This window comes from Cetorhinus maximus, unplaced genomic scaffold (genome assembly GCF_964194155.1).
Source record: "Cetorhinus maximus unplaced genomic scaffold, sCetMax3.hap1.1 HAP1_SCAFFOLD_271, whole genome shotgun sequence".
NCBI classification, from domain to species: Eukaryota; Metazoa; Chordata; class Chondrichthyes; order Lamniformes; family Cetorhinidae; genus Cetorhinus; species Cetorhinus maximus.
This window is the reverse complement of record NW_027596231.1, coordinates 77,566-104,168: the sequence shown is the minus strand read 5'-3', so window position 1 is coordinate 104,168 and position 26,603 is coordinate 77,566. Positions and strand designations below refer to the sequence as shown.

Sequence of the window (26,603 nt, the reverse complement as noted above, 5' to 3'; positions counted from 1 at the left end):
CACTTCTGTGTTTATTCCCTTTGCATTTGCAGACAAGCAGGAAACCCATGTGGCGCTATTGGCTACAATATCGAAATAGACAATTAATTGTGAATTTATCCCAGAATTCTGGTTTTAAGAGCTAGCACATAGGTCTTCTGATCTAGCCAGGATCAGCTAAGTGAGAGTACAACATGGAGCTAAATGAAGCTAACAGGCTGGAAAGCCTTTAAACAGTGAGCCTAGGTGGATGCTGTGCTGCTTATCTGAAAGGCTTGAGCTGACAACACTTGTTCAGAGAACCATTCTTCGCTGCTTCCCAAGTGATTTGTAACTTGCTCAAAGCTATTGTTCTCACTTGAGCTTTACTCACCTCGATCTTATCTTTCCTGCTGTTGGCATTCACTATGGCATGGGAGCAACCTACGCAGTTCTACCTTGAATCTCTGACGATGAACAAGAGGATCAGTGACTCCAACAGAACCAGGAGCAGCAGGAGCAACACCAGGAGCACCGCCAACTGCCTTTTTCCTCAGCCCTATGCCCATCACTCCACAGGGCAGAGGGGATGGCACAGAGATGCAACTCAAAGGAGGCACTTCCCTCAACACAGGGTCCACAGGCAGAGGATCAGCCCTGTTGACATGTCAGAGCACCAGGCCTCACACGGCAGGTCATTGCTGATATCTGAAACAAGAGCTCCTTCACTGTGGGACCCGGTGGGAAAGCATTGCCAGTGGCCATCCAGGTGGCTATTACTGAAGTGCCTATCCCAGTTCTCTGCCTCTCCCTAGAGTTGTGCGCTTTCTTCTACAAAGAGAGAAAGCAAAGAAGTAAAGAAATGGATTATGCAGAGAGGATGCTACGATAATATTTGTGGAGGTGACCGTGAGCATGGGTGCGAGATTTCAATAAGAAGAGGGTGACAAAGCTCCTGGAGAGAGACGAATGAGTAGAGCTGCAAAGGTGTGTTGGTCTGAAGAGTGCTGTGCAGGGGAAAGCTGGGGAAGTCAGAGTGTAGGGTTTGGCACCTGAAAATAAGATGCCACTCGTCATCTTCAGTCTTCTAAGGTCACTGAATCTTTTGGATTATGGAATCCAGGTTTTGAGAGGCCAGTTTGCTTCTGCTCACTTCCTCGGCTGTCTTTATCCATGCCTGTTTTTGTTGAGAATATGGCTTCACCCTCCTGTCAGCAAGAAGCAGCACACAGCAGGACATTATTTTTTATTTCATGGGATTTGGGTGTTGCTGGCAAGGCCAGCATTTATTACCGACCCCTAATTGCCCTTGAACTGAGTGACTTGCTAGGCCCTTTCAGAGGGCAGTTAAGAGACAACCACATTGCTGTGGGTCTGGAGTATATGTAGGCCAGACTAACTAAGGACAGTAGATTCCCTTCCCTAAAGGACTTAAGAGAACCAGATGGTTTTTTTTTTAAAACAACAATCAATTATAGTTTGACAGTCAGCATTACTGTGACTAGCTTTCAATTCTAAATTTATTAATTAATTGAATTTTCATTTCACCAGCTGCATGATGGGATTTGAACCCATGCGCCCAAAGCATTAGCCCGGGTCTCTTGATTACGAATCCAGTGACATTACCACTATGCCACTGTCTTCTTTTGGGACTGCTCCAGAATCTAAGGATTTTTGGAAGATTACTACCAGTGCATCCACTATTTGTGTAGCTACTTCTTTTAATATCCTCGGATGAGACCCATCAGGTCCAGGGGACTTATCGGCCTTCAGCCCCATTAGTTTCTCTAGTAATTTTTCCCTAGCGATAGTTATTGTATTTATTTCCTCCCCCCAACCCCCCTACTTTTGCCTCTTGATTATTTAGTATTTTTGGTATGCTATTAGTGTTTTCTACCGTGAAGACTGATGCAAAGTATTTATTCAACTCCTCTGCCATTTCCTGGCTCGCCATTATTATTTTTCAGCCTCATTCTCGAAGGTGCCTATGTTCACTTTAGCCTTTCTATTCTTTTTTATATCTTTAAAGAAGCTCTTACTGTCTATTTTTATATTACTTGCTAGTTTACCCTCAAAGTTTATTTTCTCCCTCTATTATTTTTTGATCATCTCTTGTTGGTTTTTAAAACTTTCCCAATCTTCTGGCTTAGCACTAATCTTTGCTACATTGTATGTTTTTCCTTTCAATTTGATACTATCCTTAACTTCCTTGGTTAACCATGGTTGGTTTATCCCCTTCCTAGAATCTTTCTTCCTCACTTTGTTGCGAATCATGAACTATTTTTTTAAATGTCTGCCATTGTTCATCAACCGTCTTTTCTGCTAAACCCCTTTCCCAGTCCACTTCAGACAACTCTGCCCTCATTCCTTTAGTAATTACCCTTTTTTAAGTTTAGCACAGTTGTTTTCGAACCAAGTTTCTCACTGTCAAACTGAATGCTAAATTCTGTCATATTATGGTCACTGTTTCCTAGGGGATCTTTTACTCTGTGATCATTTATTAAATCTGCCTCATTACACATTACCAGATCCAAAATGGCCTGATCCCTGGTTGGAGCCACAACATATTGTTCTAGGAAACTGTCCTGAACACACTCTACGAATTTTTGCTCGTGGCTACCTCTGCCAATATGATTTTCCCAATCTACATGAAGATAAAAATCACCCAAGATTAATGTACTGCCTTTTTTACACGCCCTTATTATGTCCTGATTTATTCTCTGTCCTACAGTATAGCTACTGTCACGGGGCCTATAGATTACTCCCACCAGTGTCTTCTTCCCCTTGTTATTTCTTACCTCCATCCATATAGATTCTGCATCTTCCGATCCAAGATCATTTCTTGCTATCATACTTATTCTATCTCGTACTAACAAAGCTACCCCACCACACTTTCCTTCCTGCCCGTCCTTTCGAAAAGTCATGTACCCCTTAATACTTAGTACCCAGCTTTGATCACCTTGTAACCATGTCTCCATAATGGCTATAAGGTCATATCCAGTAACCTCTGTTTATGCCGTTAATTCATTTATTTTGTTCTGAATATTATGTGCATTTAAGTAAAGAGCCATTAATTTTGCCTTTTTACCATTTCCCTCCCTTTGATCGTATTTGCTGTTTCTTTTTAATGTTTGTACACTCTGCCCCTTGCCGTCACACTCTGGATATCATTACCCTGAATAGTTGCCCTGCAATGCTGCCATATCTTTTTGCTTTGTAAGCCTACATATCTCTTCTCCAGAACCTTCCCCCCTCTATTTAGTTTAAAGCCCTCTCTACAGCCCCAATTAACTGATTCATCAGGACACTGGTCCCAGCATAGAAACATAGAAAATAGGAGCAGGAGTAGGCCATTCGGCCCTTCGAGCCTGCTCCGCCATTCATTATGATCATGACTGATCATCCAACTCAATAGCCTGCTCCCGCTTTCTCCTCAAATCTTTTGATCCTTTTTGCCCCAAGAGCTTTATCTAACTCCTTCTTGAAAACATACAATGTTTTGGCCTCAACTACTTTCTGTGGTAGCAAATTCCACAGGCTCACCACTCTCTGGATGAAGAAATTTCTCCTCATCTCTGTCCTAAATGGTCTACCCGTATCCTCAGACTGCGACCCCTGGTTCTGGACTCCCCCACCATCGAGAACATCCTTCCTTCGGTGCATCCTTCAGGGATCACCCGCCCTGCCATCGCTATTGTATTTAATTTAATTTATTAATTAATTACTCTAGTATCCGTGCTCTTTGCATGGTGAAGCCCAGAACAGCTCCGTCCTACCCCAATACTGGTGCCAGTGCCCCATGAACTGAAAACTATCACTCACGCACCAATCTTTGAGCCACGCATTTAACTTGACTTTATTTACCCTATGCCAGTTTGCCCGTTGCTCAGATAGTAATCCCAAGATTATTACCTTGGAGGTTCTGCTTTTTAATTTAGCTCCTAACTGTTCAAATTCTTTCAGCAGAACCTCCTTTCAAGTCCTATCAATGTCGTTGGTACCAACATGGATGACGACAACTGGATCCCTCCCCTCCCACTCCAAGTTCCTCTTCAGCCCTGAGGAGATGTCCTTAACCCTGGCAATGAGTAGGCAACACAGCCTTCGGGACTCACGCTCACAGCTGCAGAGAACAGTATCTAACCCCTACCATTACTACGTTCCTATTTCCTCCCACCACTTGAATGGCTCCCGTACCATGGTGCCATGGTCAGTTCACTCATCCTCCCTGCAGTCTCCGCTCTCACCCACACAGCTTGCAAGAACCTCGTAACTGTTGGTAGCGGGCGTGAAAAATGGCGTCTTAGCTGCCAGCCACAATGGCAGGATTTCACGCCACATCGTCCCCTTCCCGGCACGTCCTGCCTCATTAATAATGCATTCATGGGAAACATGCTGAATCACTGGTAGACAAGCTTGGATTAGCCTGCCACGCCATGACCTCACCGCTTCACTCACTCCAGGCGCCATATTTAAAATGCAGCCTACTTTGTGCCTTCAGACCAGGACTGCTCCTGGCGACAGATGGCCCCGAAAGCAAAGGTGACAGCAGCCCTCAGATTTAGTGACGCCTCTCTGGGGTGCCTGCTGGGCACAGCGGAAGGCCGCTATGATGTCTTCTACCCCTGCTTTGGCCGCAGGAGGCCCGCCAGAGTCAGCAGTCCGGTCTGGGAGGTGGTGGCAGCAGCAGTCAGCACCACCAGAGCACAAAGGAGGTCAGTCGCCCAATGCAAGGAGAGGATGAATGCTCTCATCCATTCCACCAGGGTAAGTCAACCACCTCATTACTCTCAACTCACACACTCACAAACCCATCACACATCCACAGAGACCTCACACCACAAGAGACAACACCACTAACTCTCACACATGCTCGCACATCTCCATCAGGCTGATATCCTCTGGAGCTCGGGCCCTCATGGTTCCATCACCACACACACATTCCATGCAGTGCCACATGTGCGGCTCACACTCTCTCCATCTGTTTTCATGTAGGAGAAGCTGGTTCACAACAGCAGGGAGAAGCCCCAGACTGGGGATGGAGTGGCCCATATTAAACCCCTCACTCAATTTGAGGAGCGTGCCATTGTGCTGACTGGTGAGGACGTGGACCCTGCCTATGGCGACAGTGAGGTCGGCGGCAAACACCCACATGAGGAACCTGCACCACATCATCCTCTCTTAGCAAAACTGTCAATGCTCGGTCTCCTGTTTTTGACTCTGCTGTCATGCACTCATTACCTCCACTTTGGTTCACAGAGAGCTCTGCCAAGTGACCGACACTCTCAGCCAGCCAGCCCCTCAGCTCCATCCAGGACCTCACGTCCAGCCATGAGAACACCTCCTCCATGGAAGAGCTGGAAATAAGCAGCCTGGAAGACCTGTCACAACCACACCCTCCACCAGCGCAGAGACACACACCTCAGTGGGACTTAGATCTAGAGCAGGCTCAGGTTCACAATCTGGTGGTTACCGCACAGACACGTGTCCACAGCAGGAGGAGGCAGGTTCAGCCGGGGAAGACTGCTGGGGAAGAGGTATCTGTGAGATCTGAGTCAGATGACGGGCCGCTGGATTCGGCCTTCCAACTCATCGTGGAGAGTAAGCAGAAGGCAGGGGAACATCAAGCAGAGCTGTTGGAGGCCCTCAACAGAGTGGCATGTGAGTCGGAGAAGTGCATCCGCCTGCTCTCTGATGAAGAGGTGCCCACATGTGAGCTTATGGAGGTCTCCATGAGAAGGATGGCAGATGCCATGGAGACCTGGGTCCAGCTGAACGTGGAGATGCACACAGACCTGCACTCCATCGCGGTAGCCATGGGTGAGTTCCTGCAGTGGCAACACAAGAGGGAAACAGGGCACCTCAATGTCCCTCCAAGTGCTCCTCCCCCTCAAGGAGTTAGGCTGTGGCCCTGGGGCACCCGAAGGGAGGAGGATCAGGAGCTGGACACCCTTAGGTCATCCACTCAGGAATCTCAGAGGGTGTTCGCTCCCTCTGAGTCCCCTTTGCATGTGACCCCCTCAACCTCATCTCTGTTACTGCAGAGGGAGCAGATGGTCCACAGGAGGACAGCCAAAGCAAGCCGGGGCCCCCAAGGCCTTGGCTCTCCGGAGGACACACGCTGAAGTCATCAGTGGCAACAGGGCCAACCATTACACAGGCCATCTCCAGCCCTGCTGTGGATGTCAGGGCAGCAATTAGAAGAAGTGGTATGCCTAGAAAAGTTAAGAAATTCTGATCGCAAGTGGTTGCTTTATAATCTGAAACATATACAGTTTCACTGAATAATGTGTAATGTTGCCTTTCAGCTTCAATGACAGGCTTCGCGACTCCTCACCCTATATCTCCGCCACCCCCCAACTAACAGTTCACCTGCACCCAGTCGGATGACGAGTGATTCTGGAGGGAGAAGTGCGTGTGTGTGGCAGAGCCTTTCGGAGCCTCGTGCAAGCACTCTCCCACGCACGCGGAGCCTACATCCATCACACTCATCTCAATATTCCGAGCATTGTCAATTTTGCCTGCTAGGGTTCTCTTTCAATTGTCCATCTGAGCTGACCTGCATCTGTGCCCACCCACTGACACCACTACCAAGCAGCACCAGTGCCCTCCAACATAAGGCTCCGCCCAGTTTCTATTTCGGCGAAATGGTAGTTATCAAGTTTCAGTTAAGCTCCCCCATCTTTCCCCTCCCCCAGTTGCCCATGCCCTTTCTCCTATCACTGTCAACCCTGCTGGCATCAAGTTCCAGCTCCCCACTGTCATCTACCAACATGAACCCATGTCAAACCAGGATGTCCAGGTGAACGTGCACGTTCTCTACCTTCCTGAAAATCCCACCCCAATCCACACTCAACAGCCCAACCTCCTCCTTCCTACTCCCAGGGTCCGTGGCGGCCTCCCTTAATGTTAATAATGTATCCCAGTTGTAAAATTCTCAGTACTGTAGGATTTGGAATTGGAATTCGGTGGTTTTGAATGTTATTTTCTTGTCAGCAGTGTCAACAACACAGGAAACAACTACCACACCTGTGACTGAGAAAACTACTACAGCAGGTAAGTGATGTCTCCTTTCAATATTCACCGGCAAGTCTGTTCACACTGGGATGCTTTTCTCTTTGCAGCTTTCAAGAAATCTCCGTCATTCATTCAGTCTTGTACATTTCCTTTTTGACGGGATGTTGAAAATGTACTTAAATCTGAATCATCAAATAGTTTTGAAAATTTCACTTTTGTAGCAAGATCAGTGTGTTGGTTTTATGCCAACAATATATAGGAAAGCTATGGTATTTACATTGTGGTGCAGTGGCTTTCATTATTCTTCTTGTTCCTCAGAAGGGTTGACTACAACAGTGAAACCAACTACAACTGGGTCCACTACTGGCTCCAGACCGGGTAAGTAAAGGCTTCTTTTGATAAACAGCAGCAAGAGCAGGAAAGAAGTGAAATAAAAAGATAATGCTGGAAAAGTTCAGCAAGTCTGCCAACACCTGCTGAGTATTTCCTGTACTTTATGGCTTTGTCTCAGATTTCCAAATCCACAGTATTTTGCTTTTACTCGAGTGAAAGAGGTGATCTTCTTTCGGCACACACTAGAAGTTCATCACTTCATCATGGGTAGATACTGTGACCTTACTTTACAAAGGGAAATGGATGAAATTTTTATTCCTTGAAAGAAGGTAGATCAGGGGCCATGGCTGAGGGGAACTCTTGTGTGCATGAGTGTTCACACCAGTGCACTGTTCTCAAATTCACCTTTTAGGCAATGTCAGTCCATTCTGTCATGTGGACCTGATGTGGGTGGAAGTGATTGAATATTTGGAGATATCTGAACCCAGCTGTACTATTTTAAACATCATATTTGCAGCAAATCCAATAAAATAAATCTTACAGTGGAACACGATTAGCCTTTATGTTAGAACGAAAGAACCAAGAAAAGTTACAACACAGAAGGAGGCCACGCGGCCCATCTTGTCCACGCCAGCAGAAGCCACCCAGATGCCCATTCTAATCCCACCTTCCTGCACCCGGCCCATAGCCCTGCAGTTTAGAGCACTTTAGCTGCAGATCCAGGTACTTTGTAAAAGAGTTTAAACTTTCTGCCTCAACCAGCAACTTGGGCAGCGAATTCCAGACACCCACTACCTTCTGCGTAAAAAAGTTCTTCATCACGTCCCCCTACACCTTCTTCCACATATCTTGAATGTTGTATTGCAGTGAGTTTGATTATGTTTCTTGTTCTTCAGAAGTGACCACGACAACAGTGAAATCAGCTACAACCAGGTCCACTCCCGGCTCCACACCGGGTGAGTGATAGTTTCTTTCGATATACAGTAGCAAAACCAGGGACACGAGCCGTCTTGTTTCAACAACTTCCAGACAGTGGAAGTCCATTACTTCACACTTGTCGATGTTTAGTCCAGAACTTCCAGAGTGAACTGGGTGATAACTGACAGATTCAGACGAAACTCGAACAGAATATACACCTGAGGAAATATGTTTTATCCATGTTTCTGTATGCACCGTTCTCTCATGGAATCTACTTGCTCACCAATATTTACCGAATCTTTTCCTAAATAATGGCCTGACATTTACATAATATGGAAAATGTTCATTGCACGTTGATGGTGATATGCAGCGGCATTTTCAAACTCCAGTAGTTTCAAAAATATATCTTATCAAAGGATGTTCCCCGTAGAATACTGTAATTGTTCGTATTCTTCCATTTTCTTCTTTCACCTGTAACTTTAAAGAATATTTTTGAAACAAAACCAAATATGCAAATACTGATTTGTCTTTTTCCTGTTTAAGTTTGGTCCTTTGTACTCGAAGTTAGTTGAGGTTGTCAGTAGCTGTTGTCAATACTTTCCTCATTCTTTATTCCTTATTGTCAATTAAATAACCAAATGCTGGAACTGTATTAATGCTGCTGAATTTGCAGTCAGAATGCAGCGGTTTTCAATGTTTTCCTTTTCCTTCAGAAGTGCCAACTCCATCAACCGTAACAACAACTGTGTCTACAGCCGGTTCTACAACTGGTAAGTGATGCTTTCTTTCAATATCTCCCTCTTGCCTGTTAGACTGTCCCTTGGGTTCGAGGATGACTTGCTTCCATTCCAGTTCGAGGAGCTCTACCATGGCAGATAAGTCCAATGCACAATCTGCAGGTTCTGCCACATGCAGGGCAAATGGTGATTTGAGGGTCATGTAGATGACTTGTTTGGCGGTGTGTGTGCTCTTTCCGACGACTAGATCTTGTCTCTGCGACGAATCTCTCGATATGTCCGGTGTCTTCCCAAATGAAACCTCTCCATTTTAGTCAGTCAAAGGCCAGGAACTCCCATGGATCCAGCGGGATATTTGAGCTCTTCAGGGATGCTTTGAGGACATCCTTGAAGTGTTTCTGCTGCCCTCCTGGGAGTCTCCTGCTGCGACCGAGTTCCAGGTGAAGCTTTTGGAGCTGGTATCAGGCATTTATATGACACCTGTTGCCCAGCAGAGCTGGTTTTGAGTAATTGTCACCTCCCTGCTCGACATGTTGGCTAGGGAGAGGATGACCCTTGTCTCAGGTTTGTAATACTGGATTCAAATACTCTTTTCAATTACTCTTGCAACTCCGCCTAGATCAACTTTGGCACAGACAATGCAGGTCCATCAGTTCAGTCCTTTAGACCCAAAGCCAATTCCTTCTGAAGGAATTATTTGAAAAGTTCATTATTCTCAATCTGCAAACAATGGCATTTAAAACAATTACAAAAGCGTTGTTGTGTCAAGTTCTCCCGGAGGAGTTTTTCCCCATCGGAAGAATTAAATAATGAATGTTTTAAGAGATTTAACTGCAAATTTGGACACTTCTTCCCAAATCTGTCTCCTTTAGTTGCCACTTATTCTCACACACATTTTCATGACGATTTTCCACCCTGTAAAATTTCCACTTCAAGCTTCTCGCAGGCTGAACACTTGTCAATTCTATTGGAATCATTGCCAAATACTGTGAAAAGAATTTCCCTTTTCTATGCTCTTGACATTATTAATGTTTTAGAGCATGATCATGAAATAATGCATTTGAAGCATTTACAAATGCTAACTTGCTCCTGTCACATTTATGTTTCTTATTTTTGGTTAGTTCATGAGTGTCTCATGTGTTCTCCTACATTTCTCCTTTTCTCTTACAGAGCTCGTCTGCCATGGCAAATGGTCACCCTGGATTAACGAACATACACCTTCTGAGGGCAGCCCAGGCGATTTTGAATTGCTTGATCCCAAACATAATGAATACTGTTCCTTCCCTACTGAAGTAATCACTAACATTCAGTGTCAATTTGTTGATCAGCCTGAGAGACCAATCAGCGAGTCACCAGACAATGTGACATGCGACAAAGACAAAGGGCTCAACTGTGAGGTCTCTCAAAGTGCTTTGGAGGAGAAAAGATTTTGTTCTGACTACCAAGTTCGCATTTGCTGTGAGCCAGTGTCACCAGTGAGCACAACGACCACCAGTACAACCTCCACTTCGGGTAAGTGATACTTGTTTAATAACATAAAGCAGATAAAGAAGTCATGATACCTAGTGAGTAGCTGTACTTACCAATTTCCTCAAGATTTGTGCCTTAATATCAAGAATGTATCCCAGTTGTAAAATTCTCAATACTGTAGGATTTGGAATTGGAATTCGGTGATTTTGAATGTTATTTTCTTGTCAGCAGTGTCAACAACAGCACAGGAAACAACTACCACACCTGTGATTGAGAAAACTACTACAGCAGGTAAGTGATGTCTCCTTTCACTATTCACCGGCAAGTCTGTTCAGACTGGGATGCTTTTCTCTTTTGCAGCTTTCAAGAAATCTCCGTCATTCATTCAGTCTTGTACACGCTTTCTTTTCGATGTAAATGGTTGAAAATGTACTTAAATCTGAATCATCAATTAGTTTTGTAACCATCACTTTTGTAGCAAGATCAATGTGATAGTTTTATGGTCAAACTACACGAAAACTGTGGTATTTATATCGTGGTGAAGTGGTTTTCATTATTTTTCTTGTTCCCCAGAAGGGGTCACTACAACAGTGAAACCAACAACAACTGGGTACACGACTGGTTCCACACCGGGTAAGTAAAGCCCTCTTTTGATGAGCATCAGCAAGACCAGGAAACAAGTGCAATAATAAGATAATGCTGGAAAAGTTCAACAAGTCTGCCAACACCTGCTGAGTATTTCCTGTACTTTATGGCTTTGTCTCAGATTTCCAAATACACAGTATTTTGCTTTTACACTAGCGAAACAAGTGATCTTCTTCCAGCACACACTAGAAGTTCATGACTTCACCACTGGTAGATACTGTGACCTTACTTTACAAAGGGAAATGGATGAAATTTTTATTCCTTGAAAGAAGGTCGATGAGAGGCCGGGGCTGAGGGGAACTCTTGTGTGCATGAGTGTTCACACCAGTGCACTGTTCTCAAATTCGCCTTTTAGGCAACGTCAGTCCATTCAGTCATGTGGACCTGATGTGGGTGGAAGTGATTGAATATATGGAGACATCGGGATCCAGATGTGCTATTTTACACATCCTTTTTACAGCAAAGCCAATAAAATAAATCTTACAGTGGAATACAATTAGCCTTTATGTTGTATTGCAGTGGGTTTGATTATGTCTCTTGTTCTTCAGAAGTGACCACGACAACAATGAAATCAGCTACAACCAGGTCCACTCCCGGCTCCACACCGGGTGAGTGATGGCTTCTTTCGATATACAGTAGCAATACCAGTGACACGAGCTACCTTAATTCCACAACTTCCAGACAGTGGAAGTCCATTACTTCACACTTGTCAATTTTTAGTCCAGAGCTTCCAGAGTGAACTGGGTGATAACTGACACGTTCAGACGAAGCTCGATCAGAATGTGCACATGAGGAAATATGTTTTATCCATGTTTCTGTATGCACCGATCTCTCATGGAATCTAATTGCTCACCAATGTTTACAGAATCTTTTCCTAAATAACGGCCTGACATTTACATAATATGGAAGATGTTCATTGCACGTTGATGGTGATAGGCAGCATCTTTTTTGAAGTCCAGTGGGTTCAAAAATATATCTTATCAAAGGATGTTCCCCTTAGAATGTTTCGATTGTTCATATTCTTCCATTTTCTTCTTTCACCTGTAACTTTAAAGGATATTTTTGAAACAAAACCAAATATGCAAATATTGAATTGTCTTTTTCCTGTTTAAGTTTGGTCCTTTGTACTCGAAGTTAGTTGAGGTTGTCAGTAGCTGTTGTCAATACTTTCCTCATTCTTTATTCCTAATTGTCAATTAAATAACCAAATGCTGGAACTGTATTAATGCTGCTGAATTTGCAGTCAGAATGCAGCGGTTTTCAATGTTTTCCTTTTCCTTCAGAAGTGCCAACTCCATCAACCGTAACAACAACTGTGTCTACAGCCGGTTCTACAACTGGTAAGTGATGCGTTCTTTCAATATCTCCCTCTTGCCTGTTAGACTGTCCCTTGGGTTCGAGGATGACTTGCTTCCATTCCAGTTCGAGGAGCTCTACCATGGCAGATAAGTCCAATGCACAATCTGCAGGTTCTGCCACATGCAGGGCAAATGGTGATTTGAGGGTCATGTAGATGACTTGTTTGGCGGTGTGTGTGCTCTTTCCGACGACTCGATCTTGTCTTTGCGACGAATCTCTCGATATGTCCGGTGTCTTCCCAAATGAAACCTCTCCATTTTTGTCAGTCAAAGGCCAGGGACTCCCATGGATCCAGCGGGATATTTGAGCTCTTCAGGGATGCTTTGAGGACATCCTTGAAGTGTTTCTGCTGCCCTCCTGGGAGTCTCCTGCTGCGACCGAGTTCCAGGTGAAGCTTTTGGAGCTGGTATCAGGCATTTATATGACACCTGTTGCCCAGCAGAGCTGGTTTTGAGTAATTGTCACCTCCCTGCTCGACATGTTGGCTAGGGAGAGGATGACCCTTGTCTCAGGTTTGTAATACTGGATTCAAATACTCTTTTCAATTACTCTTGCAACTCCGCCTAGATCAACTTTGGCACAGACAATGCAGGTCCATCAGTTCAGTCCTTTAGACCCAAAGCCAATTCCTTCTGAAGGAATTATTTGAAAAGTTCACTATTCTCAATCTGCAAACAATGGCATTTAAAACAATTACAAAAGCGTTGTTGTGTCAAGTTCTCCCGGAGGAGTTTTTCCCCATCGGAAGAATTAAATAATGAATGTTTTAAGAGTTTTAACTGCAAATTTGGACACTTCTTCCCAAATCTGTCTCCTTTAGTTGCCACTTATTCTCACACACATTTTCATGACGATTTTCCACCCTGTAAAATTTCCACTTCAAGCTTCTCGCAGGCTGAACACTTGTCAATTCTATTGGAATCATTGCCAAATACTGTGAAAAGAATTTCCCTTTTCTATGCTCTTGACATTATTAATGTTTTAGAGCATGATCATGAAATAATGCATTTGAAGCATTTACAAATGCTAACTTGCTCCTGTCACATTTATGTTTCTTATTTTTGGTTAGTTCATGAGTGTCTCATGTGTTCTCCTACATTTCTCCTTTTCTCTTACAGAGCTCGTCTGCCATGGCAAATGGTCACCCTGGATTAACGAACATACACCTTCTGAGGGCAGCCCAGGCGATTTTGAATTGCTTGATCCCAAACATAATGAATACTGTTCCTTCCCTACTGAAGTAATCACTAACATTCAGTGTCAATTTGTTGATCAGCCTGAGAGACCAATCAGCGAGTCACCAGACAATGTGACATGCGACAAAGACAAAGGGCTCAACTGTGAGGTCTCTCAAAGTGCTTTGGAGGAGAAAAGATTTTGTTCTGACTACCAAGTTCGCATTTGCTGTGAGCCAGTGTCACCAGTGAGCACAACGACCACCAGTACAACCTCCACTTCGGGTAAGTGATACTTGTTTAATAACATAAAGCAGATAAAGAAGTCATGATACCTAGTGAGTAGCTGTACTTACCAATTTCCTCAAGATTTGTGCCTTAATATCAAGAATGTATCCCAGTTGTAAAATTCTCAATACTGTAGGATTTGGAATTGGAATTCGGTGATTTTGAATGTTATTTTCTTGTCAGCAGTGTCAACAACAGCACAGGAAACAACTACCACACCTGTGATTGAGAAAACTACTACAGCAGGTAAGTGATGTCTCCTTTCACTATTCACCGGCAAGTCTGTTCAGACTGGGATGCTTTTCTCTTTTGCAGCTTTCAAGAAATCTCCGTCATTCATTCAGTCTTGTACACGCTTTCTTTTCGATGTAAATGGTTGAAAATGTACTTAAATCTGAATCATCAATTAGTTTTGTAACCATCACTTTTGTAGCAAGATCAATGTGATAGTTTTATGGTCAAACTACACGAAAACTGTGGTATTTATATCGTGGTGAAGTGGTTTTCATTATTTTTCTTGTTCCCCAGAAGGGGTCACTACAACAGTGAAACCAACAACAACTGGGTACACGACTGGTTCCACACCGGGTAAGTAAAGCCCTCTTTTGATGAGCATCAGCAAGACCAGGAAACAAGTGCAATAATAAGATAATGCTGGAAAAGTTCAACAAGTCTGCCAACACCTGCTGAGTATTTCCTGTACTTTATGGCTTTGTCTCAGATTTCCAAATACACAGTATTTTGCTTTTACACTAGCGAAACAAGTGATCTTCTTCCAGCACACACTAGAAGTTCATGACTTCACCACTGGTAGATACTGTGACCTTACTTTACAAAGGGAAATGGATGAAATTTTTATTCCTTGAAAGAAGGTCGATGAGAGGCCGGGGCTGAGGGGAACTCTTGTGTGCATGAGTGTTCACACCAGTGCACTGTTCTCAAATTCGCCTTTTAGGCAACGTCAGTCCATTCAGTCATGTGGACCTGATGTGGGTGGAAGTGATTGAATATATGGAGACATCGGGATCCAGATGTGCTATTTTACACATCCTTTTTACAGCAAAGCCAATAAAATAAATCTTACAGTGGAATACAATTAGCCTTTATGTTGTATTGCAGTGGGTTTGATTATGTCTCTTGTTCTTCAGAAGTGACCACGACAACAATGAAATCAGCTACAACCAGGTCCACTCCCGGCTCCACACCGGGTGAGTGATGGCTTCTTTCGATATACAGTAGCAATACCAGTGACACGAGCTACCTTAATTCCACAACTTCCAGACAGTGGAAGTCCATTACTTCACACTTGTCAATTTTTAGTCCAGAGCTTCCAGAGTGAACTGGGTGATAACTGACACGTTCAGACGAAGCTCGATCAGAATGTGCACATGAGGAAATATGTTTTATCCATGTTTCTGTATGCACCGATCTCTCATGGAATCTAATTGCTCACCAATGTTTACAGAATCTTTTCCTAAATAACGGCCTGACATTTACATAATATGGAAGATGTTCATTGCACGTTGATGGTGATAGGCAGCATCTTTTTTGAAGTCCAGTGGGTTCAAAAATATATCTTATCAAAGGATGTTCCCCTTAGAATGTTTCGATTGTTCATATTCTTCCATTTTCTTCTTTCACCTGTAACTTTAAAGGATATTTTTGAAACAAAACCAAATATGCAAATATTGAATTGTCTTTTTCCTGTTTAAGTTTGGTCCTTTGTACTCGAAGTTAGTTGAGGTTGTCAGTAGCTGTTGTCAATACTTTCCTCATTCTTTATTCCTTATTGTCAATTAAATAACCAAATGCTGGAACTGTATTAATGCTGCTGAATTTGCAGTCAGAATGCAGCGGTTTTCAATGTTTTCCTTTTCCTTCAGAAGTGCCAACTCCATCAACCGTAACAACAACTGTGTCTACAGCCGGTTCTACAACTGGTAAGTGATGTGTTCTTTCAATATCTCCCTCTTGCCTGTTAGACTGTCCCTTGGGTTCGAGGATGACTTGCTTCCATTCCGGTTCGAGGAGCTCTACCATGGCAGATAAGTCCAATGCACAATCTGCAGGTTCTGCCACATGCAGGGCAAATGGTGATTTGAGGGTCATGTAGATGACTTGTTTGGCGGTGTGTGTGCTCTTTCCGATGACTCGATCTTGTCTCTGCGACGAATCTCTCGATATGTCCGGTGTCTTCCCAAATGAAACCTCTTCATTTTTGACAGTCAAAGGCCAGGGACTCCCATGGATCCAGCGGGATATTTGAGCTCTTCAGGGATGCTTTGAGGACATCCTTGAAGTGTTTCTGCTGCCCTCCTGGGAGTCTCCTGCTGCGGCCGAGTTCCAGATGAAACTTTTGGAGCTGGTATCAGGCATTTATATGACACCTGTTGCCCAGCAGAGCTGGTTTTGAGTAATTGTCACCTCCCTGCTCGACATGTTAGCTAGGGAGAGGATGACCCTTGTCTCAGGTTTGTAATACTGGATTCAAATACTCTTTTCAATTACTCTTGCAACTCCGCCTAGATCAACTTTGGCACAGACAATGCAGGTCCATCAGTTCAGTCCTTTAGACCCAAAGCCAATTCCTTCTGAAGGAATTATTTGAAAAGTTCACTATTCTCAATCTGCAAACAATGGCATTTAAAACAATTACAAAAGCGCTGTTGTGTCAAGTTCTCCCGGAGGAGTTTTACCCCATCGGAGGAATTAAATAATGAATGTTTTAAGAGTTTTAACTGCATATTTGGACACTTCTTCCCAAATCTATCTCCTTTAGTTGCCAATTATTCTCACACACATTTTCATTACGATTTTCCACCCTGTTACTAAACTGTAAAATTTCCACTTCAAGCTTCTCGCAGGCTGAACACTTTTCAATTCCATTGGAATTTTTGCCAAATATTGTGAAAAGAATTTCCCTTTTCTATGCTCTTGACATTATTAATGTTTTAGAGCATGATCATGAAATAATGCATTTGAAGCATTTACAAATGCTAACTTGCTCCTCTCACATTTATGGTTCTTATTTACATATTTACCATTTCATAATATCTTCATGTTAAATGATACTTGTTTAATAACATAAAGCAGATAAAGACGTCATGATACCTAGTGAGTAGCTGTACTTACCAATGTCCTCAAGATTTGCGCCTTAATATCAAGAATGTATCCCAGTTGTAAAATTCACAATACTGTAGGATTTAGAATTGGAATTCGGTGATTTTGAATGTTATTTTCTTGTCAGCAGTGTCAACAACAACACAGGAAACAACTACCACACCTGTGACTGAGAAAACTACTACAGCAGGTAAGTGATGTCTCCTTTCAATATTCACCAGCAAGTCTGTTCACACTGGGATGCTTTTCCCTTTTGCAGCTTTCAAGAAATCTCCATCCATTCATTCAGTCTTGTACACGCTGCCTGTTCGATGTAAATGGTTGAAAATTTACTTAAATCTGAATCATCAATTGGTTTTGTAATCATCACTTTTGTAACACGATCAATGTGATAGTTTTATGGTCAAACTACATGAAAACTGTGGTGTTTATATCGTGGTGAAGTGGTGTTCATTATTTTTCTTGTTCCCCAGAAGGGGTCACTACAACAGTGAAACCAACATCAACTGGGTACACGACTGGTTCCACACCGGGTAAGTAAAGCCCTCTTTTGATGAGCATCAGCAAGACCAGGAAACAAGTGCAATAAAAAGATAATGCTGGAAAAGTTCAGCAAGTCTGCCAACACCTGCTGAGTATTTCCTGTACTTTATGGCTTTGTCTCAGATTTCCAAATACACATTATTTTGCTTTTACACTAGTGAAACAAGTGATCTTCTTCCAGCACACACTAGAAGTTCATGACTTCACCACTGGTAGATACTGTGACCTTACTTTACAAAGGGAAATGGATGAAATTTTTATTCCTTGAAAGAAGGTCGATGAGAGGCCGGGGCTGAGGGGAACTCTTGTGTGCATGAGTGTTCACACCAGTGCACTGTTCTCAAATTCGCCTTTTAGGCAATGTCAGTCCATTCAGTCATGTGGACCTGATGTGGGTGGAAGTGATTGAATATATGGAGACATCGGAATCCAGATGTACTATTTTACTCATCATATTTGCAGCAAAGCCAATAAAATAAATCTTACAGTGGAACACGATTAGCCTTTATGTTGTATTGCAGTGGGTTTGATTATGTTTCTTGTCCTTCAGAAGTGACCACGACATCAGTGAAATCAACTACATCCAGGTCCACTACCAGCTCCACACCAGGTGAGTGATGGCTTCTTTCGATATACAGTAGGAAAACCAGTGACACGAGCTACCTTAATTCCACAACTTCCAGACAGTGGAAGTCCATTACTTCACACTTGTCGATATTTAGTCCAGAGCTTCCAGAGTGAACTGGGTGATAACTGACACGTTCAGACAAAGCTCGGTCGGAATGTGCACATGAGGAAATATGTTTTATCCATGTTTCTGTATGCACCGTTCTCCCATGGAATCTAATTGCTCACCAATGTTTATCAAATCTTTTCCTAAATAACGGCCTGACATTTACATAATATGGAAAATGTTAATTGCATGTTGATGGTGATAGGCAGCATCTTTTTCAAAGTCCAGTGGGTTCGAAAATATATCTTATCAATGGATGTTCCCCTTAGAATGCTGCGTTTGTTCATATTCTTCCATTTTCTTCTTTCACATGTAACTTTAAAGAATATTTTTGAAACAAAACCAAATATGCAAATATTGATTTGTCTTTTCCCTGTTTAAGTTTGGTCCTTTGTACTTGAAGTTAGTTGAGGTAGTCAGTCACTGTTGTCAATACTTTCCTCATTCTTTATTCCTTATTGTCAATTAAATAACCGAATGCTGGAACTGTATTAATGCTGCTGAATTTGCAGTCAGAGTGCAGCAGTTTTCAATGTTTTCCTTTTCCTTCAGAAGTGCCAACTCCATCAACCGTAACAACAACTGTGTCTACAGCCAGTTCTCCAACTGGTAAGTGATGCTTTCTTTCAATATCTCCCTCTTGCCTGTCAGACAGTCCCTCGGGTTTGAGGATGACTTGCTTCCATTCTGATTAGAGGAGCTCTAAAATGGCAGATAAGCCCAATGCAGCATCTGCAGATTCTGCCACATGCGGGGCAGATGTTGTTTGGATGGGCCTGTGATGACTTTTTTGGAGGTATATTTGAGCTCTCCAGGGATGCTTTGAGGACATCCTTGAAGTGTTTCTGCTGCCCTCCTGGGAGCCTCCTGCTGCGACCGAGTTCCAGGTGAAGCTTTTGGAGCTGGTATCAGGCATTTATATGACACCTCCTGCTCAGCAGAGCTGGATTTGAATAATTGTCACCTCCCTGCTCGACATGGTGACTTGGGAGAGGTGACTTTAGTCTCAAGTCTGTGATACTGGATCCCAATTCTCTTTTCAAATACTTTTCCAATGCCTTAAATTTGCAGTGTTGTGGTTTTGATTGCTTTTCTTGTTCTTCAGTAGGAATTACTATAACAGTGATAGCAACAACCACTGGGTTTACTGTCAGGCACTACTCATAAGTGCTTTAAAAGTTGTTAATGTTGTACTGTAACCAGATTAACAGGAAAGTTTTCTTTTTTCTCTCCTACTTTCATCTTTGTTCCACCTGACAGTCTGTTCATCTCAGTCAACATTTGGAAATGATTTTGTCAGCTGCCTATTTATATTCCATATTAAGTATGTCATTATCTTTTCCTACAGAAGTGATTTGCAATGGTGCATGGTCTGACTGGTTTAATGGAAAAACGCCATCTATTTTTGACAAAAATGATTCCGAATTACTGGAGCCAATACGCGACAAATTGTGCCCTGTTTTCACTAATAAAATAAGCCACATTGAATGTGAAGCTGTCAAATTCCCACAGCGTCCAATCAGTGAAACAAAGGACAATGTCACTTGCGATGTAGAGAAGGGACTGATTTGCAGTTTCAATGAAGAGACTTCTCTGAATGCCATGATGTGTTTGGACTATAGAATTCGAGTCTGCTGTGAGTCTGTAACGCCTTCGACCCCGAGCACAGTTTATCCAACGTCAATAATTAGCTCAACGAAAGTTATACCTGCATGTTATTGTAATCGACTGCCTCATAGAAAAGTAAGCTTCTTATTGCAGGAGTTCTGATAGTCAATATAAATGACATTGGAAGCAATAATTTTTTCAATTCAACTTTAATGTGTTTTGATGATTGTTCTGGGGAAAGTCTAGGTTCGTGACTCGCGGTGAAGACTTATAATACTGTTATCACAGAAGCAGAAGACTTTGTTGAAATAAATGGAAAGAAAACATTATTACAAAGGGAAAGAAGGAAGTTATGAAATGATGATAGAGAAAAAAAAAAACACTGTTAGAAGAAGGAATGCTGATGAAAGAACTAAGGCAGAAAACCAAGAAAGAGAATAAGGACCAACATTCCAAATAAATTGGAATCGGGATTGATTAGTATGCATAAATACACATAACCTTAAACATAAAATTAGGGTATTGTAAACATTAATAACAATAGAGGAATATGATTTATTAGCTAAAGCAGGGACATGGCTTATATTTGAACAGAACTGCGAACTTCGTATTCCTGGATACACCACTTTCAGGAGAACAAGCAGGGCAAAAAGCTGGATAGAGTGGAAATGTTAATGAAGGGCTGTAGCATAGCACTTGAACATAAAGCTTTCCTAGGGGATTGTTGGAAGACAGACTCCACATGGATAGAGTGAGAATTATGGAGAAAATTGGTGCAATTTGCAATGGAGATTGCAAGCCACCCTATAGTGGAAATGAGATGGAGGTTGAGATCCACAAAGAGTTTACAGTTGTATGTAAGAATGACAGGGCAATAACAAAAATATAACAGAAGTAACTGCTTTAACAAGGCACCAGAAGACTTGCAGCACCTGTAAAATCAACCCCAGCAGGGGCCACCATTTCTTAAGAGAAATGGGAGGTAAATTGAAAAATTAAATGTACTGATCCCTGAAATGATCCCCAAAACTGCAGTCAGACACCTGCTAGCTAAGTAAGCTATTTGAACTTCTAAACTGTGCAACACTCTGGCTACATTGCTCAGTGGAAGCCAGCTCACCTTGGGAGTAGGTGATGGTGTAGTGGTATTGTTGCTGGGCTTGTAATCCAAAGATCCAGGACAATGCTCTGGGGACCTGGGTTTAAATCCCACCATGGTAGATAGTGGAAAAATCTGGAATTAAAAGTCAAATGATGATGAACCCATCTGGTTCACTAATGGTTTAGGAAATCTGCTCTCCTTACCTTGTCTGGCCTATATGGGACTCCAGACGCACAGCAATGCTTTCTGATGAACAAGGACAATTAGGGATGGACAATAAATGTTGGCCTAGCCAGTAATGCCCACATTCCAAGAATGAATTAAAAAAAAAACTGTGGCATGCCAACTAGAAGATCAGCTGGAGTCAGGGCTGCATCTTTGGGCTCAAATTCACTGAAGTGGAAAATCCCTGTTTATTTCTTTACCTGTTCAGCATTGACTGGGTTTCTAAGAGCCAGTCATTTCAACAACATCGTTAAGGTAGACACCATTTTTGTGCCTTTAGCACACATCAGGAAATTGCACATTGTCTGCCCCTGATTTTCCAACCTTTACAATCAATGGATGGAGAGCACGATTTACCAGTTTGCGCTCCTACTGTGTGAAAGGATGGAGGGAGGAACAGTCGGCACTGCAAAATAGAACATCTCCCCAACAATTTTCCAAAAGGATCATTGTCCCAGTTTTCCTCTCGGGGGGTTTGGCGGTAATATTAACTGGAGTATATTCTGCCAAGAAGTTCCATTTAACACTTCATCATTTGTCATTGGCATGCTTCAGTTGCACCTGATGGTGATCTATTGGGTGCCAGGCTAGACAGAGGAGGAAGTTTGGGGCACCTGCAGTTATTAAGGGGGCATTAAAGGGACAGCCTCATGAGAAGGAATTCTTGCAGATACTGGGGTAATATTTTTATCCAGACTCCTTCAGATGAAGAGTGGTGTAGTTTTTAATGAATGTACCTGTGCCAGATGATTTGTATGCCTTCATGTTTAAGGTTATATTCCCGTGAATGTAGTGCTGCTGTGTAATAGCAGGTATGGCAGCAGTAGCCAAGTCTGCCATAAGAGGACAGTATTGTGGTGCCCAGTAGTAGATGGAGGAGCAGAGAAAACAAGAATTGATTATGATGAATGAAGGTGCAGGAAAAAGCACAACGAAACAATTTATTCCAAGCAGAAAAAATTGTTTAAAAACGGACAAAATAAACAGAAACCACATCAGATAATGGCAATGATTATTCAGTTATTTTCAGGCATTCTGAAAATACTAATAAGCAAAGATAGCATTGAATTTGATAGGCAACTTTTTACTCTTGTGTACAAACTGCTAATGTTGCTAGTTAGAGTACAAGTAGGGATAAGTATAGTTTCCATGTTTAATAATTAAACCAACTCAAAATTTTCTATGAACTTTTTGCTCCTTTTCTTTCTAGTGCAATGAAACTTGGGAGGAAGGTTGCTCCAAAATTACTTGTTTGGGAAAAGATATCTATTCGATAGTAGACGTGACATGTCCATCACTACAGAATAAACCAACATGCAGCAATGGCATAGAGCCTGTGAAAGTCCGAACTAAAAATGGCTGTTGTGAGAAATGGGAATGTGATTGTTAGTATCCTTTCTCTGTTCAGCAATTTAAGTTAAATGCCCATTTGGAAAATTGTAGCGTTCTTGCTTTACTGCCATATTGAAATTCTATCTTTTTCTGACTTTTAGGTGAATGTGAAGTATGGGGAGACCCACATTATCGTACATTTAATGGCCTGCAATACGACTTCTTTGAGAATTGCACATATATTCTTGTTGAAGAGCAAGTTCCAAAATACAATTTCAAAATTCTATTGGACAATTATTTTTGCTGGCCCAGTGTGCCTAAATCTTGTCCAAAAGGGCTAATTATATTTTACAATGGAAATACTGTAGCTATTTCAACTGGGGATCAGTATGTGGTAAGTGCTTTAGAGTATTGTGGATTATTATGAACAGATACTATCAATTAAATCTATAATCTAAGCCTAACACATTTAGGAAGCCAATAATAAAATAGATTTAAAAGCAAAATACTGCAGATGCTGTAAAGCAGAAATAAGAGCAGACAGTTCTGGAGAAACTCAACAAATCAGACAGTATCTGTGGAGAGAGAAATACAGTTAAAGTTTCGAGCCCAATATGACTATTCTTCGGAAACCCAAAAATGAAATAAATTTGTTGGTGCCCTTTCAACTGTCTCTGTAGAAATGGATGGACCAGCAAATTGCCTGGAGTCACACAAAGCAGAAGTTCATAAAACTAGTCGCCTAGTTAGTCAGATGGTGGTAATAGGGACTACAGAAAGGGAATGGGTAGCCAGTGTCCTGCTCCAGATTGCTATCAGTGATTCTTGTTTGACAGTTTACAGTGTGAACTTTTAGAACACAAATGGGCTTAACTGTGGTGCACTCACATTTAAGTAGCTTTCAAACGCGCACTGACAGAATCACAAATTTGAATGGTCACTTAGACAAGGCAGCAGAGACTTTGGAACCATACTCAAGTATCATTTAATGCTTTTAGGAGTAGAGACAAAAGCATTATCCAGTGCCAGAAAATACCTCCTGATAACTGGAAAGGCTCAGTCAGCATCCAGAAATTAATAGTTGTTGACATTTGCATAGCTACAGGTAGAACAAATGGAATCACTGAGGATATCTATGAACTCACAAATCTCGGATAGCACCTTCCAAGAAAGCCTAAACCACTATGAACTAGTTTTTTGAAAGGCCCACGTATGTCAGACCAATAAACCCTCTCCTTTCTCCAGCAATCCTTTACCCTGTTCCTTAAGAAAAAAACTTGTGTTTATATATTACTCAGAAACATATGGGAGCACCTTTCTTACACTCACTCATGAAGTGTAGTAGTTCGTATTATGCAGGCAAACATGCATCATAGAAAGATTAATTTACTATTGGCTAAGAGAAGTATGCTGAACAAGACATTGGAGAACACACTGCCCTTCTTTAAACAGTAGCATGGGATCTTTAGTATTCACCAGAACGAATGGAGCAGGCAGATGGGACCTTAGTTCAAAACCTCATTCAAAAGAATGCAACCCTGACAATGCAACATTCATTCAGCACTGCACTGTTGTGACAGCTTAGAGCAAACAGACAACAGACAAACTTGCATTAATATAACACCTTTCACAACCTCAGGGCATCCAAAAAGCAGTTTGCAACCAATGAAGTACTTTTGAAGTGCAGTCACAATTTTAATATAGATTATGTACTAAAGTCACTCCTGTTTCCTCATGTTAAAGAGTACTTTTTGAAATTGTTTATCATTATCAAATACTAGACTAATGTAGATTAGTGTTAGTGTCGGGCCCTATTTTAAAATTTAGAATATAAATTATGCAACATGATTTCAGTTAATTTCATCCATCCTCCATATCATTAGTCCACTGAGATGAGGCCGGGGTTTTCTGTGCCCACTGGCGTTGGGCACGCTCAGTGGTGTGAGCGGACAATGTGGTGCAATCAGTTTGATGGTGGTGTGAAACCAGCTCGCGACCGCCCGCTCAGCCTGCCGATGACGGGCCACATTTCCCATCATTGGACGCCGGGAACCTCATTATAATACATCTGCATATATATATATTAGGTCAGCCCACCGGAACCGCTCCCCCCTCCCACCGCTGGATCGTCTGTCCACGTCAGCCGGAAAACACGGCTATGCATTTCACAACAGCATACAAAAGGCGTGCACTTGGTGGCCTGCACTTTGAGGGGAACTCGGAGGTGAGTACACAGTAACGTTGTGCAGTGCTCGCCAGGGTCGCCTGTTGGGCTGCAAGGTTGAGGCCAGTTTGGGGGGGGGCAGGGCTTCCCTGAGATTGAGGCAACTTGAAGTGGGGAGGGGTCAAGAGTTGCCCCAGGGTTGAGCAACTTTGGGGGTTGGGGGGGCAAATGCTGCCATGCAGTTGAATGTAGTGCATAAGCATTCGTGGGGGGTCGTGGGGGGTGGTGGGGGGAGTGGTGTGGTGAGCAAGGGATGCGGCAACACATTAGGAACATCCTTGTATAAAGTGACCATTCCTCTACAGCTGAGACAGTTCAGGCGCAGCCACATTGATATGATCGGAGTTGGGCTTCTAGCTTATCTGCCCACTCAAGCAACACAGAGGCATCAAAGTGCCACCAACTGTTCCAGAGCTTTTCAACCCCCCTGGCACAGACTGCATAGTTATGAGCATTTTAGTGGACTGCAGAACTTTTGGACGACTGCACACGTTGTACAATCTCCTTGCTGAAACTGGCCATGGAGCAGTCACTGCTGGAGGTGCTCACAGCCCCTTGTAATGTCAGCATCCGGTTTGGACCAGTCTCCCCATGGCTCAACCTAACAGGGAAGCCTTACAGTGCAGGTTAGGAGAATGCCTGCATCTGAGCTGAGAGCACAGCATGCAGCCCATGGGCAAATGCCGCCAATCGGTTGGAGTGGGGGCGGAGGTGGGCGTGGTTTCAGGCAGCCATGCAGCGCACTAATCTCTGGCCATCCAAGTGGTGGCCAGAACTCTCTGGGAATCGTTAAGGGACTTCAGGCTTAACCAAGGCAGGTTCTTAGTACACCCAAGCTAACCCACGCGTCTCTCTCTTTCATTCTACAGGAGGAGCACATCAGGAGCATGGAGCCTGGTCATCTAGCTATATGCCTTGTGGCTTACAGAGAGCGAAAATGACTGAGAAGAGAGCAGCTGAGGCGCCTGGTTCTGCAGATGCAGGAGCAGCACCCTCAGGAAGAAGGGGTGGCTAGGGCTCCCACACATGCTGCTGAAGAGCCACAGTGAACCATCGCTAGTCGGTACCTAGCTAGACCCAGGGCCTATAGACACTGCTTTTCATTCCTGCAGATGACCGAGAACCAGTGTCGCCAAAGACTGCGCAGTCTAGGGAACTGGTCGGTCACATCTGCCACCTGCTGCAGGATTAGGCGCCACAGGGACATGGAGGGCATCCACTGCCAATGGCTGTGAAAGTGACTGCGGTGCTCAATTTCTATGCCAGTGATTCCTTTCAGGGCTCAACAGGTGACCTCTGTGGGATCTCACAAGCCTCCGCCCACAAATGCAGGAGGTTGCGGATGCCATCTTCACGAGGGCACACAAATTTGTACATTTCGCCCAGGACCAGGACAGCCAGGATGCAAAAACGATTAGATTTGCCCAGATCTTGGGTTTCCCAAGATTCCCAAGAATCGACTGCACTCATGTGGTGCTCAGGTCTCCGTCACAACAAGCAGTCAACTATGTCAACTGCAAGGGATTCCATTCGCTGAATGTGCAGCTGGTGTGCAACCATGTGAAATGCATCCTGCAGGTGTGCACACGGTTTACAGGAAGTGTGCATGATTCCTACATTCTCAGTTGGTCACAGATCCCAGGAGTCTTCCAGGGTCCACAGCAGGGATGGCTCTTCGGAGCCAAGGCCTACCCGCAGAAGACATGGCTAATGACACCCGTTTGGCAGCCTCAGACTGCAGAAGAGCAAAGGTATAATGAAGCTCATGCTCGAGTAGACCTTCAGGATGCGAAGATGAGGTTCCAGTGCCTGGACT

The 26,603-nt window shown here is 43.2% G+C and overlaps 1 protein-coding gene and 1 long non-coding RNA gene across 2 annotated transcripts in view; both read left to right on the top strand.

Moving 5' to 3' along the window:
* The window catches only part of LOC144673104 (uncharacterized), a 158,975-nt gene that overhangs the window by 118,008 nt on the left and 14,364 nt on the right, over positions 1 to 26,603 (top strand). The window contains exons 107-112 of the mRNA XM_078535093.1: positions 6,958 to 7,014; positions 18,114 to 18,173; positions 18,849 to 18,905; positions 19,645 to 20,039; positions 22,442 to 22,616; positions 22,725 to 22,957. Coding sequence (XP_078391219.1) covers positions 6,958 to 7,014; positions 18,114 to 18,173; positions 18,849 to 18,905; positions 19,645 to 20,039; positions 22,442 to 22,616; positions 22,725 to 22,957 — 977 coding nt within the window. The remainder of the gene's footprint in view (positions 1 to 6,957; positions 7,015 to 18,113; positions 18,174 to 18,848; positions 18,906 to 19,644; positions 20,040 to 22,441; positions 22,617 to 22,724; positions 22,958 to 26,603) is intronic.
* LOC144673107 (uncharacterized) lies at positions 7,291 to 17,543 on the top strand. Its single transcript, XR_013574259.1, has 4 exons — positions 7,291 to 7,353; positions 8,205 to 8,264; positions 17,148 to 17,210; positions 17,494 to 17,543. It is a non-coding gene; the product is annotated as an uncharacterized LOC144673107 (long non-coding RNA).